We start from the raw sequence: 13,810 nt of genomic DNA, 5'->3' as shown, positions 1-13,810 counted from the left end.
ATGAATATGACAAGGATGTTAACAATGTAAACATGCTTTTCCTTCTAGGTTAGTGGATGACAGATGTGTGGTGCACCCAGAGGCCGGGGACCTTGCCAACCCTCCCAAGAAGTTCAGAGGTAAGAAATACATATATATATTTTTTATTGTATGAGCTAAGAGGGAGGATTATTTTTGTGTCTCAAAGTAAGTAATGTTAAAACTTTATTCAATGTGAAACTTTCAGATATAAATATGTTCACTGAAAATTCTTTCAACAATTTTTCCATTGTTTTTCTTTTACATATTGAGGGATTTGCAATGAAAGAATAGTTTTAATTTTTGTTTTGCCAGACAATGGTCTATCTGTTAAAAGGAAATCTTGGTAATTAACTGTGAAAGGCTACTTGTCAAGCCAGTAAATGCAGCTGAACAGTATTTATTTATATACTTCTCTGACAATTATAAATGTTATAGTGTTTCATTGTTAGCTTTTTAATTTATCTTTGTAAACTCAGGAGTGTGGCAATGATGTGTTAGCTTACTTTTTAAAATAGCAGTTTTGATGGTGTGTAATAACTGACAATTGTCTTAGAACCCCTAAGTATAATTTTAGAAATAGCTTGATAATTTCCTCAAATGAGAAACTGATCCTAGTAAGAGATTGATTATAACTCAACTCTTACAAAAGGAGGATTAATGGAATCTATAATCACAGAAAGCTAAAACTAGTCATTAAAAGCTTGCCCAAATCAATTTCATAATTGATACATACTTATAATAATAAAAATAATTTTAAAACAGCATTTATTTTGAACAATGTATAACCATTCATTCTCATAATGGTGAAAAACGGCCTTAATAAAGGATTAAAAACTGGAGAGAGACGGAGGGATTCTCAGAGCCACCAGCCCAAGTGAAGATTGCTGCTTACTGCAATGGAAAAGGGAGACAATTAGCATTGGGTTAATGTTTACCATGTTTTACTCTCTGGGATAGGCATTTTATTTACACTATCTCTTATGGGAATATTTTATTTATTTCATTTTCTCTAGACTGAGATCCTTGCAGAGAAACTGACGTGCACAAAAAATGTCCTTTGAGTTAAATTGGTCACTTTATCCAGATGTCTCCCCAAGTAGAGAAATTTGCGTAAGACAGAATGTGGAAGACAAACTGCCCATTGGAAACATCTGCAAAACCACTCAGTAGGGATACTCTCCTAACCCTGGGCAAGTGAGGTCTTCCTGCAGTAAACAGTTTCCACTGAGGATGGACTTAGAATGAAGCTACCTTGAGGGTAACATGTAGGAACAACCTGCCAGAGACAATGCAGGAAGTGTGTGTGAAATGACCCAAAAGATAAGAGGGTAGAGAAACCCTAATGGAAGGACAGATAGTGTGAATAAAGGTAGATTCGGAAAAGAATGAGCTAGCACATTATGTAAAGATGAGGAGAGAATTAGGGCTCTGGAGGAGAGATCTGAGGAAACTACCCAGAATGTAGCACAGAGAGATACAAAGAAGGAAAATTTGGATGAGTCATGAAAAGCTTGGAGGATAGGCTGAGAAGTTCCCACAGTATCTAACTGAATTCTAGAACGAAAGACTAGGGAGACTGGGATAGAGGCCATATGTGAAGGAATGTGGGTGAGAACTTGCTAAACTGAGGAAAAACACTCTTCCCCAGGTGGAAGAGGCACATTGAGTTCAGAGCAGTGATGGTAAATACAACCACATCTACCGCTAGACAGTCTTTGGTGAACTGTAGGGTATTAAAGACAAAGAAAAATTCTAAAAGCAAACTGGGACAACAAATCTGTATTTGTAGCAGGAAAAAGCATGAGGTTCAGGTTTTGACTGTACTGCTTGCTGGCTGTGTCATTTTAAGTAGGTCACTTGCCTGCTTTGAGCCTCAGAGGACCTCTGTCATTGGCTAATGGGAGTAGAAGTGGTTAATAACAAGAACAATGACTACCACACAAGGTTTTATGAGCCTTGAAATATTTCCAGAGAATAAATATAAAAGCATTTTAAGTCATTATACAAATGGGCCGGGCACGGTGGCTCACACCTGTAATCTCAGCACTTTGGGAGGCCGAGGCGGGTGGATCGCCTGAGGTCGGGAGTTCGAGACCAGCCTGACCAACATGGAAAAACCCTATCTCTACTAAAAATGCAAAATTAGCTGGGCGTGGTGGCTCATGCCTGTAATCCCAGCTACTCAGGAGGCTGAGGCAGGAGAATCACTTGAACCTAGGAGGCAGAGGTTGCAGTGAGCCGAGATCGCGCCACTGCACTCCAGCCTGGGCAACAAAAGCGAAACTCCATCTCAAAAATAAATAAATAAATAAATAAATAAAGGATAGTTACCTTATGATAGAAAAGCATAATGCATTTCTATTAAGCATATTTGACTCAACCCTTACATTATTGCCTCTCCAAGAGCAGGATTTTATTTACTTCTTTTTGTGTTTTCCAGGCATAGTGCTCTGCCCATAGTCTGTATCCCTCAAAATAGCCATTAGGTACTTTTGGATGAGACACCCAAATTTTTTCTGGGATCATGTGATAAAACTTGGTTTCCAGGGGTGCCCACATTTCACAGGCGTGAGCCTGGGCAGCCTTGCTCCTCTGTTGGTCAGGGAGAATTAATCTTTCAAAGACAAACATTTACGCTTCATGGGTGCCTTTCTTTTCCTCTTTCAATCCACAGTGAAGTGAATTGTTTTAAATTTGCAAAGATTATTTTAGAGTGTTTAAGGGAACCTGGGATAACAGCTCTGTACCCACTAGGTAATTATATGCAGATACTTGGTCTCATATTATTCACTGGGCACTGGTTCAGAGCATGAATCACTTTTTCAGACACTCCATCCTTCTGGTGAAAGGCTGGCTTTTCCTGTAATCCAGTCATTGAGGTCATTATCCTTGCTGGTTTACTCTCATTTTCTACCTCCAGTGTTAGATTAAACCATTTATCTTACTACACTCATCATTGGAAAAGGAGGGTTCTTTCCTATTGGGAACTCAGGGTTCTCTCTTATCTTAAAGCCCCAGCCTTTCTTCCATGATGCATTGTTTATGCAGCTGGATTCTCAAAGAATTCCCTGAACAGGGCTTGCCTCTGCCCTGGACTTCTTAACAGTAAGGAGCAGACAGTGCCTGACCAAATGCCTCATCCTTTTGCATAGCTTGTCGTTATGGCTCTTGCCTTAGGCCATTCTCTGCATGAATATATTTCCCCCATTTTTTTTTTTTTTTGGCTTTAAAAGCCATTGCTGTTTCATAGATTTGCCTCCCAGAATCACCATCCCAGCATTTCCAGACTCCCCTGCCAAGTTTCCTGAGCACCCTCCCTTATTGTTACTTTTTAGATAAGGTGAAGAAACAATAGCATATCAACAGTTCAGCTGTACCTCAGTTCCTCTTGCCTCAGCCAGACACATGATATTCTCAAATTAATTTTAAAAGATTTTTGTTTTTCATACTCATGCTATAATTTGTTCAAGCGAATCATAACATTTTAGAGCCAGTAGGCAATTAAAAGTAAATCTAGTACAACTCCAATTTTTTTGACTGTGGCAACCAAGTTCCACAGTGAAATGTTCTTTTGACTGTGTCGCATTACCTCACTTGTGAACTAAGTTTTACCAAATAAACAATTTCCAAAGGGTTATTTCAAACCTGGTGGACAGCCATTTTTGTGTAGAAACCATGCAATAGATTGATATTAACAGAAACATAGTAGCTTTTTCTTATGTGAGTAACATTTCTTTAATGATCAAATATTCTGCATTTTTAAGAGAAACTGTAAACATTGGAATATATGTAGCTGTACCGAAGAGCTGTGAAAACGTACAGAGAGTTCTCTTCCACTCTGTTTCCCCTGTTATTTGCATCTCACTGGGGACATTAGTCTAAACTAAGAATTTACCATTTGTACATCACTACTGACTGCATTTCCAGACTTTAGTCGTATTTCACCAGCTTTTCCACTAAAGTCCTTTTCCTGTTCCTGATCCCATCCATGATCCTGTGTTGCATTTAGTCATTGTGTCTCCTTAGTCTGCTCTATTCTGTGACCCGGTCTTAGTCTTCCCTGGTTTTTCATGATCTTGATACTTTTGAAGAGTACTAGCTAGGTATTTTATAGAATGTGCCTTGTGTGTCTGTCTGACGCTTTTGTCATGGTTGGACTGGAGTTAAAATTTTGAGACTACCACAGTGGTTATGCGCTCTTCTCTCTGCATCATACCAGAGGGCATATAATACCAACAGAGTTCATCACAGGTCTTATTTTTTGATGTACACTTTAATCCTCTTCCCTTTAATAAAGGCAGTTATTTTAATTTTTGATTTTATGTTCTTTTGCTTTTTCCTGTTCCTTTCCACCCTTCTCCCCCTTCTCTAGAAAACTCTTCTTAGTATTATTTTTCTAAAAGTCTGCGTATTTATGTATGTGCCATTTCTTTTAGGAGAAGTCAACTTAAATCAACTTAAAGAGAGGTTTATGTCCTTCTCTTACCATCAGGGTGATAAAAGATGGAAGTAGTGGAGAACCCAGGGACCATTTCCTGGAGGATGGAGGGAAGAGAAGACAGCCCCTTCTCCTGGTTGATTAGGTATTTCCCAGTGTTGGGCCATTTGGTCTTGAAATTTCCAGTTCTGAGATTCTCCGATCATTTGTCACTTACCTATTTAATAATGTACCACGCCTACCTTGGGGCCACTTGTAGCAAACAACAATCAGTCATTTTGAAGTAATAAGTCAGAATGCTTCAGGAATTGGAACTAATATAGAGAATTTCTTTGCTGTGCAATGAACACTAAAGCAGGTAGTAAAAATTAGGGACTTGGGGGAAAATGGGCAAAATCTCTGCTTTAACTCAGTTCCTTTTCTTCAAATAATTCAGGGAAGCCCTTTTGAAGGCTGGACCTAACATTTTGCCTCTGCTCATGGAGGTTGCACACTCACATGCATAAACGAAAGTGTGTTCTGGCTAGGCAGTTGCTTTGACTTTATATGGAGTCGAACATGTCAAGCTTGTCTAGCAGAGTGATTCCCCACGCTCAGCCCATGATAAATATTTGCTCCATCAGCTTAACAATTGCTATATTGAATTTCTTCAGGTTTGGTGTTAGAATACTTTCAGTTGTTATTGTCAAAGACTGAAACTATTTCAGATTTGAAATCAACGAAGATTTATTGAATATGTAATACATGCTACACTGTACTTGAGGCTTCCCGTGCATTATTATTTAGTCATCATATGAAGTAGAAATTATTGCTATCCTAATTTTGCAGTGGAGAAAGTAAGTAAAAAGAAGTTATGCAACCAACTTAAAGTTGCTGAGCTCCTTAGTGGTAGGACTGGGGCTTAAACCAAGGTCTATGACTCTAGAACTGTTTGTTTTTAACCACTGTGCCATACTATCTATTGAATTAGTCCCACCTACAAATTCTACCTGTTAGTCCTATAAAGTCAGATGGATTGAATCTAATCCTTTTTCCACACAATAGCCCTTTAAGTATTTCTTTAGAATGACCATATTCCTGTGACTCTTTTCTTCTAGTCTTACTTTTTTTTTTTTTTTTTAGTTCTTTTAACTGTTGCCAGCTACAAATTCTTTAGGGATTTTTCTGTCTTCATTATACTACTTTGTTTGTTTTATGGTTAGGCTCCTGTTTGTCAATTTAATTCTGAGCCATGTAGAAAGAACTGAACATAGTGCATTTGAGTTTTGTCTAATGAGAACTCCTCACATTTTTGGATGCCACATTTGCAGCCTCTTTAGTCAGGGTTCTCTAATAGGGGCAGAACTAATGGGATATAATTCTGTATAATAGGATAATAGGATATAAAGGAGAGTTTATGTTATATATATGAGTTTATTAAGAACCTGTTAAGAACTAATAGGATCTCTCTCTCTCTCTCTCTCTCTCTGTGTGTGTATATATATATATGTGTGTGTATATATATATATATTTAAGTAGTATTAACTCACGTGATCACAAGGTCCCACAATAGGCCGTCCGAGTCCCAAAGCTGAAGAACTTTGAGGGCAGGAAGCATCCAGCACAGGAGAAAGATGTAGGCTGGGAGGCTAAGCCAGTTCAGCCTTTTCACAATTTTCTGCCGCTTTATATTCTGGTCGTGCTGGCAGCTGATTAGATGGTGCCCACCCAGATTAAGGGTGGGTCTGCCTTTCCTAGCCCACTGACTCAGATGTTAATCTCCTTTGGCAGCACCCTCACAGACACACCCAGGATCAATACTTTGCAATCAAGTTGATCACTTTAATCCAATCAAGTTGACACTCAGTATTAACCATCACAAGTCCACCCCTTGTCAACTTGAACTCATAAACATCTCCTGAGATCATACATAATCTTCAAATAAAGACAGTAATAAGGTCATAATTATGCCTGATATGGCGCAACTATCCTTTGTACAACTGGAAATGCACCAATCCCCGACCCAAATACTATTACATAAAGTTAACAATACTTAAATGCTGATGTAAAGTCAATAAATCTTATGCCACATAATAAACGAAAAAGAGAATAAAATGAAGATATTTTCTTAGTACAAGTTTATACATATATGTACATGCTAAAAATATGTTTTTAGCAAAAGGAGGAGGAAATAATCATGGCAATTACAGTCCTAATTTTTGCAACTAATCATGTGGTCATAACTGGTACTAATGACTACCTTCTTCTACAACCCATTCTGTATTCCTTTTACCTTCAGCAAGCACCTCAGCAGGTCGTGGTTTTTCCCTGGTGAAGTGACCCAAACCTTCATTCCTGAAGGGTCTGGGCCATTTGTAATCCTGCCTGAATTGGGCTGTTGTAGTTTCTCATTGACCTTAATCACAGGGCATGGTAATACTAAGAGATGCCCCAAGGGATCTCCTGTATTTCCTGCATACTCTTCCTTACTTCCATTGTGGAGTAGTAGACTGATTTCATCTTGATAGCCTTGGTCAGTCACCCCAGCTAACACTATAACTCCCTTCTTAGCCTGTTGATTTAAAGGTAAGAGGAACCCAAAGTGTCCAGGTGGCAATCTTAACTTCCAGTTTAATGGAATTGTTGCTGTGTGCCCTGGTGGCAGTGTTCCTTCCTCTGGAGCTAAGACCTCTAGGCCAGCAGAACATAATATTCGAATGAACAGAAAGCAAAAATTTTGTTAGTGGATCACTGTGGGTGGTAGTGAGTGGTGCCTCTTCCATTTCTACCCCTTGATTCCTGGACCCGTGAATCCTGGCTATGAGAGAAATAGTACCATATATTGGAGGCTGATTCGGAACATATACAGCTTTCTGGAGAACTTTGCCCCAACCCTGCAAAGTATTGTCACCTAGTTGGCATTGTAATTATGACTTCAAAAGGCCATTCCACTGTTCTGTCAACCCAGCTGCTTCAGGATGATGGGGAACATAGTAAGACCAGTAAATTCCATGAGCATGAGCCCACTGTTGCACTTCTTTAGCTGTAAAGTGAGTGCCTTGGTCAGTGGCAATGCTGCGTGGAATACCATGATGGTAGATAAGGCCTTCCGTGAGTCCACAGATGGTAGTCTTGGCAGAAGCATTGTGTGCAGGATAGGCAAACTCATATCTGGAGTAAGTGTCTATTTAAGGACAAACCTCTGCCCTGAGCTGCAACATTAAATGCAGAGTCCCTACTTGGTGGGCTCAAATCAATAAATTCAGCCTGATCCAACTCTGTGTTCCTTCCACCATTATTCCATACCCTTAATATCTATTCCCATGTATTTTCTCCAGATTTCTGCTAATATAAATTAGAAAACTCAAGCAATTCTTTTCGAGTGTAGTGCACCTCCTCATGGGTCTCACTCTGAACCTCAACTCTAGGGGCCTGCTAGGACTTTAGTCTAGTTATAGGTTTAGAAGCAAACAGGGGTGTTGAGGATGGCTCCTGAGGAGAATCTACATTATCTTGCCTGGCAACTGCCTCAGGGGAGCCTTCACTGTTGCTTCAGGCAGTGCAGGGTTTATCAACTCAGACAAACATGGAAAGGCTGGTGGTAACATGAGTTGGGGAGGGGATGTTGCCACTACTGGGGATGGGGAAGATGTTTCTTCTGGCAAACATGGTTCATCAGAGTTTACAAGCTCAGTGTCCCCAGCTTCATCAGGGTCCTCCCACACATCCCCATTCCTAGTTGCAGGGTCCCGTTCTTTTCCAGTCAACGCCCTCACTTTAGCAGTAGACACCTGGCAAGGCTGTGCATGCACTTTTTGTTGCAGGTCAGCCACTTGCATGATAAGAGCTTGTGTCTTATTTTTCTACAGTTTCAGCTCTTTCTCTACAGGAGATAAGACTCTTACTCAGGACAATCTTAGCAGATTTGAGGCTCAGTAGCTGCTTCTGAAGCCAGGAGTTAGAATCCCTGAGTTCCTTATTTTCTTTCATCACTTTGTCCAGTGAACTTAGGAGCAACCAACCAACTTCATTAGGTTCCTTGGTTCTCTACATATGATCAAAGGTATTATGTATAGAGTCACTAAATTCCTTGCTTCTCATGAGTGGTGAGTCAGGAGTGTCAAATGCATTTATTTTGCATAATTCTCTAAACAGTTCACGCTAAGGACTATCAGTGTTCTCCATACTATTAGAAGTAGAATCCTTAGCATTTTTGGGTCTAATCATGTTAAGCAGCCAGCTCCAGAAACCCCAAAACCAATGAAAGAACTCCATCCTTAATATTCTGTTCCTCTAGAATCACTCCTGGTACCAAAATCTGTATTAGTCAGGGTTCTGTAGCGGGACAGAACTAATAGGATATATATATATATCCTGGAATTTTATAAATTACTCTCACTCATATCTCATATGTATATATATGTAGAGGGGAGTTTATTAAGTAGTATTGACTCACGATCACAGGGTCCCGCAATAGGCCACAGCAAGCCGAGGAGCAAGGGAGCCAGTCCGAGTCCCAAAGCTGAAGAAGCATCCAGCATAGGAGAAAGATGTAGGCTGGGAGGCTAATCCAGTCTAGCCTTTTCAGGTTTTTCTACCTGCTTTATATTCTGGCCATGCTGGCAGCTGATTAGATGATGCCCGCCCAGATTAAGGGTGGATCTGCTTTTCCCAGCCCACTGACTCAAATGTTAATCTCCTTTGGCAACACCCTCACAGACATACCCAAGATCAATACTTTGCATCCTTCAATCCAGTCAAGTTGACACTTAATATTAACCATCACACAGCCCAAGAATCTTGGCCCAAGAATCTTGGGCCAGAGTCCCTGACTCTCCTTTGCTTTTAGTCAACTCAGACTCCTGATGCTTTTTCATTTGCATCTCTGGATTCTGTTTCGTTCCCCCTGTGCTGTGTGATTGGTTCTTTGGAATCAAGTGGAGAACCTGTTACTTTTCACCTTGTTGCATTGGTTCATTGTTCTAGGTTTGTTTTAGCCTAATAAACTTATGTTTTATTCTTTTTTTTAAAATCTTAACTCTCATTCAAATTATTTATTCTAATTCCCAACCTCATGACATCTTGAAATTTGTAAAGTTAATAAAAGGTACGTATTGTGATAATCTCATTTCATGTTATTCTGGTGTTATTGAATATATCTGAGGAGAAATAGATTGGATAGTATAAGTTGGGGTACCTGTGGATCAGACCCTGGAAGACTTGGTAGAGGTAATCTATTTGGGAGGTGATCCCAGGAAGCACAGATGAGGACTTGGGGGAGAATGGGGTGAAAGGAAGGAAAGGCAAGATGGTGTGCATTAGTGAAGCTCAATCCTGGTGGAAGCAACTGAAGTTCAGTCCCACGGGGCCTCTGGGAATCCATGCAGAACATGCCTTAGAACCTCCTACCCAAGGACAGGAAGGCTGGGGCCAACTTCCATCCATCAAAGGTTTTGGTTTGCACCAGAGGGTGTTGTCATTTCGTTCCATAATACGCTTCTGCACTGTTCATACTGTTTCTCCATGTGGCAGGGAGACTCTCATGCAGAGAAAAAGAGAGATCTAGGAAGTTGAGATGGGAAGCTGTTCGCATGTTGGAAATTATCTACTACACTTGTTGGTGAACTTGGGTCTGAGGACGCATGTTCACATTCTTGTGGATCGTCAGAATTTTATCTGTTTCTTTAACTGAAAGACCTGTGATTAGACTGTAAACTATATGAGGGTCAGGACTGTGTTAGCCTTGTGCTCTGCTCAGTCACCAAGATCAAGCACAGTGTTTAGCATATTGTTGGTGCTGACTTAATTTTTTTTGAATTAATGAATAAAGTTCTAGAAAAGAATTAATTAATTAATTAATTTTTCTATAAACAAGGTTTCACTATGTTGACCAGGCTGGTTTCGAACTCCTGGCCTCAAATGATCCTTTCACCTCAGCCTTCCAAAGTGCTGGAATTAGAGGCATGAGCCACCACACCCAGGCTAAGAACTATAATTTTTAAAGGCAATATAGTTTCAGTTCTGTCTCCAGATGCTTTTTCAGTGTCTTTCCACTATCCAGCATGTAACATAGTTGTTTGACTAGTTGTTTTATGTTAAAGCAAGGTGTAGACCTATTAGTTTGTTATAGTCTTAAATTCTACACCTTTAGATTTAAGTTCACAGGTGGATTCTAACAAATCTTTAGTGTAAATAACAGAAGACAAAAACTTCTCCATGTATTAATTGAAGATGTTTTTAGTAGTTTGTAATTTGCCGCTACTCAAAGAAGTTCAGAAAATTGCAGTGGATTTCCAAGTCAGTAGTTACATGCTTTATACTAAAAGAAAAAAAAAATCATTAAAACTCTCCAGTTGAATGTTGTTGCTATGTTTATCCTGTGTGTTTGTGGTGAGTCATCCTGTTTATAACCCTTACTGCTAATGCCATATTATTAAACTCTTAAGTGGCAGTGGAAATTGGATAATAAGTTTATTCTCCTCCATGAGGTTTCGGAGAAGGGCCAAAGGATGAAATGAGAACACATTGCTTTGCCTCTTTGCCTCTCCTGTCAAAGCTAGTCAGGATTGTAAAAGTGCTTATGCTTTAAATTAGTCTCCGTATTGGGAAGAGGGAAGTTGCTGTGGTTCTGAGTGATAGTAGGACTGTTTTGGAAGTCTCATGAACCACTGTTTAAGGCAGCACTCACACAATTAATTGTGTCTCTGAGTTATGAACAATGTGTGAATTTTGAGTGATTTGTGGCTTTAATTGTGAGATTCGGTTCTCTCCCTTCAGAATAGGAACTGATGGGCAGAAAAGGAACAATCGTGGTGCATGTGGTGTAGTGGGGTAAGAACAGCTCTCCAGTTCCCTCACTTACCCATCCTGTGTCCTGGGGTTAATTTTCCTGAGCTGCAGGCTCATGTGTAAAAATCTCCCTTCCCGTGGTGTATATGAAGTGAGTTGCGTGTCTAAATTCTTAGTGAGTGCTGAATAAATATCTTTTTTTTTTCTGTGAGTATTTTAACAGCCAAGACTATTCAAGAATAGAAAGTCCTAAATATTAAAATTCTTAACTTTGAGTACTTATAACGGCCTTTCTCCGTATTAGCCTACTTAATCCTGAATAGCCTTGTTTTACAAATGTGGAAACCACACTTTAGAGAAGCAGCATGCTTAAGTCACATAGGTGGTAGGTGGGAAGGTAGGCTTGTTTTTCAACACTGTAAGATCTTGGGCAGCCATAAAAAAGCATGAGTTCATGTCCTTTCCAGGGAATGGATGAAGCTGGAAGCCATCATTCTCAGCAAACTAACACAGGAACAGAAAACCAAACTCCGCATGTTCTCACTCATAAGTGGGAGTTGAACAATGAGAACACATGGACACAGGGAGGGGAAAATCACATACCGGGGCCTCTTTGGGGGTGGTGGACAAGGGAAAGGAGACTATTAGGACAAGTACCTAATGCATGCGGGGCTTAAAACGTAGATGACGGGTCAATAGGTGCAGCACACCACCATGGCACATGTACATCTATATAACAAACCTGCACGTTCTCCACATGTATCCCAGAACTTAAAGTAAAAAAAAAAAAAAAGAAAAAAGATCTTGGATACATGTAGCAGATTTATGGAATATACACCATGTGCAGTGCAGTGTATGAAGTAGTTACTACAGCTCAGACGAGTCAGAAACGAATGCTGCTCTCAAGGAATTTATAATCTAATGAGGAAGATAAGATACATATATGTAATATAACACAAGGTAGAAAGTGATAAGGGCTAAATAAAAAGATACAATGACGTGTTGTGGGAGGATGAAGATTTTAATTTCCTGTTTCGAGTGATGAGGAAAGCTTCTTAATTAAGATGGCATTTGGCCTGAAAGATTTGTGCCTGTGGGGAAGGACAGGTAGATTTTTTGGGCCCAATACGCATCTTTATGAGAAATTAGTTCCTAGGATGATGTTTGGTGTGCCAAGTTTGGTTGCATTTCTTCTTTAAACAGTAATGGAATGGTTAGTATTCTTTTGAGTATAATACTGAGATGAAAGTGCCAAGCCTTTGTCCTAATCCATTCGACCTTCTGCAGGTGTTACACAGTAAATCAATGACAACTAAATGTGACAAGGGTACCACTGCTATAAATAACTAATATTTATTTAGTTCTTACTACATGTCAGGTAATGTTCCAGCTGCTTTATATTCTATTAATGCATTTAATCTTTTGCAGCAATATGAGGTATATATTATTATTAAATATTATCTCCATGTATTAAAGTGCTGTGACATAAATGCCCCCAAAGCCCAAAAAACAAACAAGCAGTCTGGGCGCAGTGGCTCACGCCTATAATCCCAGCACTTTGGGAGGCCGAGCAGGAGGATCATGAGGTCAGGAGATTGAGACCATCCTGGCTAACACGGTGAAACCCTGTCTCTACTAAAAAATACAAAAAGTTAGCCGGGTGTGGTGGTGGGCACCTCTAGTCCCACCTACTCAGGAGGCTGAGGCAGGAGAATGGCGTGAACCTGGGAGGCGGAGCTTGCAGTGAGCTGAGATCGCACCACTGCACTCCAACCTGGGTGACAGAGCGAGACTCTAAAAAAACAAAAACAAAAACACAACAAACAAACAAAAAAAAAATAAACAACCCACAATGACTTCTATATGTAGTAGAAATATATTTCTCTTTCATCTAATAGTCCCTAGGTGAGTGGTCCAGGACCATCTTGGCAACTCTGTCATTCTCAGCACGTGGCTTCCAAGGTTGTTCCAGTAGTCAGCATTTCCTAGTTGGTAGACAGGGGGTAAAGGGAATACAAGGAAAGTAGATTCTTCCTTCAGGAGGGCTCCCGGAATTTTATAAATTACTCTCACTCATATCTTGTAGTCATGTAGCTTATTGAATCGAATGGTGGCCCTGCAAACTATATGTCCATGTCTTTATGTATAACGTCTTTTTATATAATATCTGGGCACTATAAGTGTGATGTTATTAGGAAGAATGGTCTATGGAAATTAAATTAAGCATCTTGAGATGAGATCAGCTTGGATTGCCCAGGTGGATTCTACATCTTATATATCCTTGTACAAGACATACGAATAAAAGGCACACACAGAAGACCACATAAAGACACAGTGAGAAAAGGACTTTTGCTGCCATAAGCTGAGGAGGCCTTCGAGCCACCAGAAGCTGGAAGAGGCAAATGAGAATTTTCTCCTAGAGCCTTCAGAGGGAACATGGCTCAGTGTACACCTTGACTTTAGACTTTTGGCTTCTAGAACTATGAGAGTGTCAATTGCTGTTGTTTTAAGCCACCGATTTTGTGTTGATTTGTTGTGGCAGTCACAGGAAACTAATAAACTTGACTCCCTGTTGCTGCAAGG

At 39.9% G+C, this 13,810-nt stretch overlaps 2 protein-coding genes across 21 annotated transcripts in view; one reads left to right on the top strand and one right to left on the bottom strand.

Annotated features, from left to right (window-relative positions):
• Positions 1-13,810, bottom strand: part of MED21 (mediator complex subunit 21) — a 1,150,573-nt gene that overhangs the window by 259,194 nt on the left and 877,569 nt on the right. The gene's annotated exons all lie outside the window — the stretch shown is intronic.
• Positions 1-13,810, top strand: part of ITPR2 (inositol 1,4,5-trisphosphate receptor type 2) — a 495,967-nt gene that overhangs the window by 42,537 nt on the left and 439,620 nt on the right. The window contains exon 2 of the mRNA XM_050746648.1: positions 49-119. Within this exon, the coding sequence (XP_050602605.1) occupies positions 49-119 (71 nt within the window). The remainder of the gene's footprint in view (positions 1-48; positions 120-13,810) is intronic.

Source organism: Macaca thibetana, chromosome 11 (assembly GCF_024542745.1).
Source record: "Macaca thibetana thibetana isolate TM-01 chromosome 11, ASM2454274v1, whole genome shotgun sequence".
NCBI classification, from domain to species: Eukaryota; Metazoa; Chordata; class Mammalia; order Primates; family Cercopithecidae; genus Macaca; species Macaca thibetana.
This window is presented reverse-complemented; position numbering and strand designations above follow the sequence as displayed.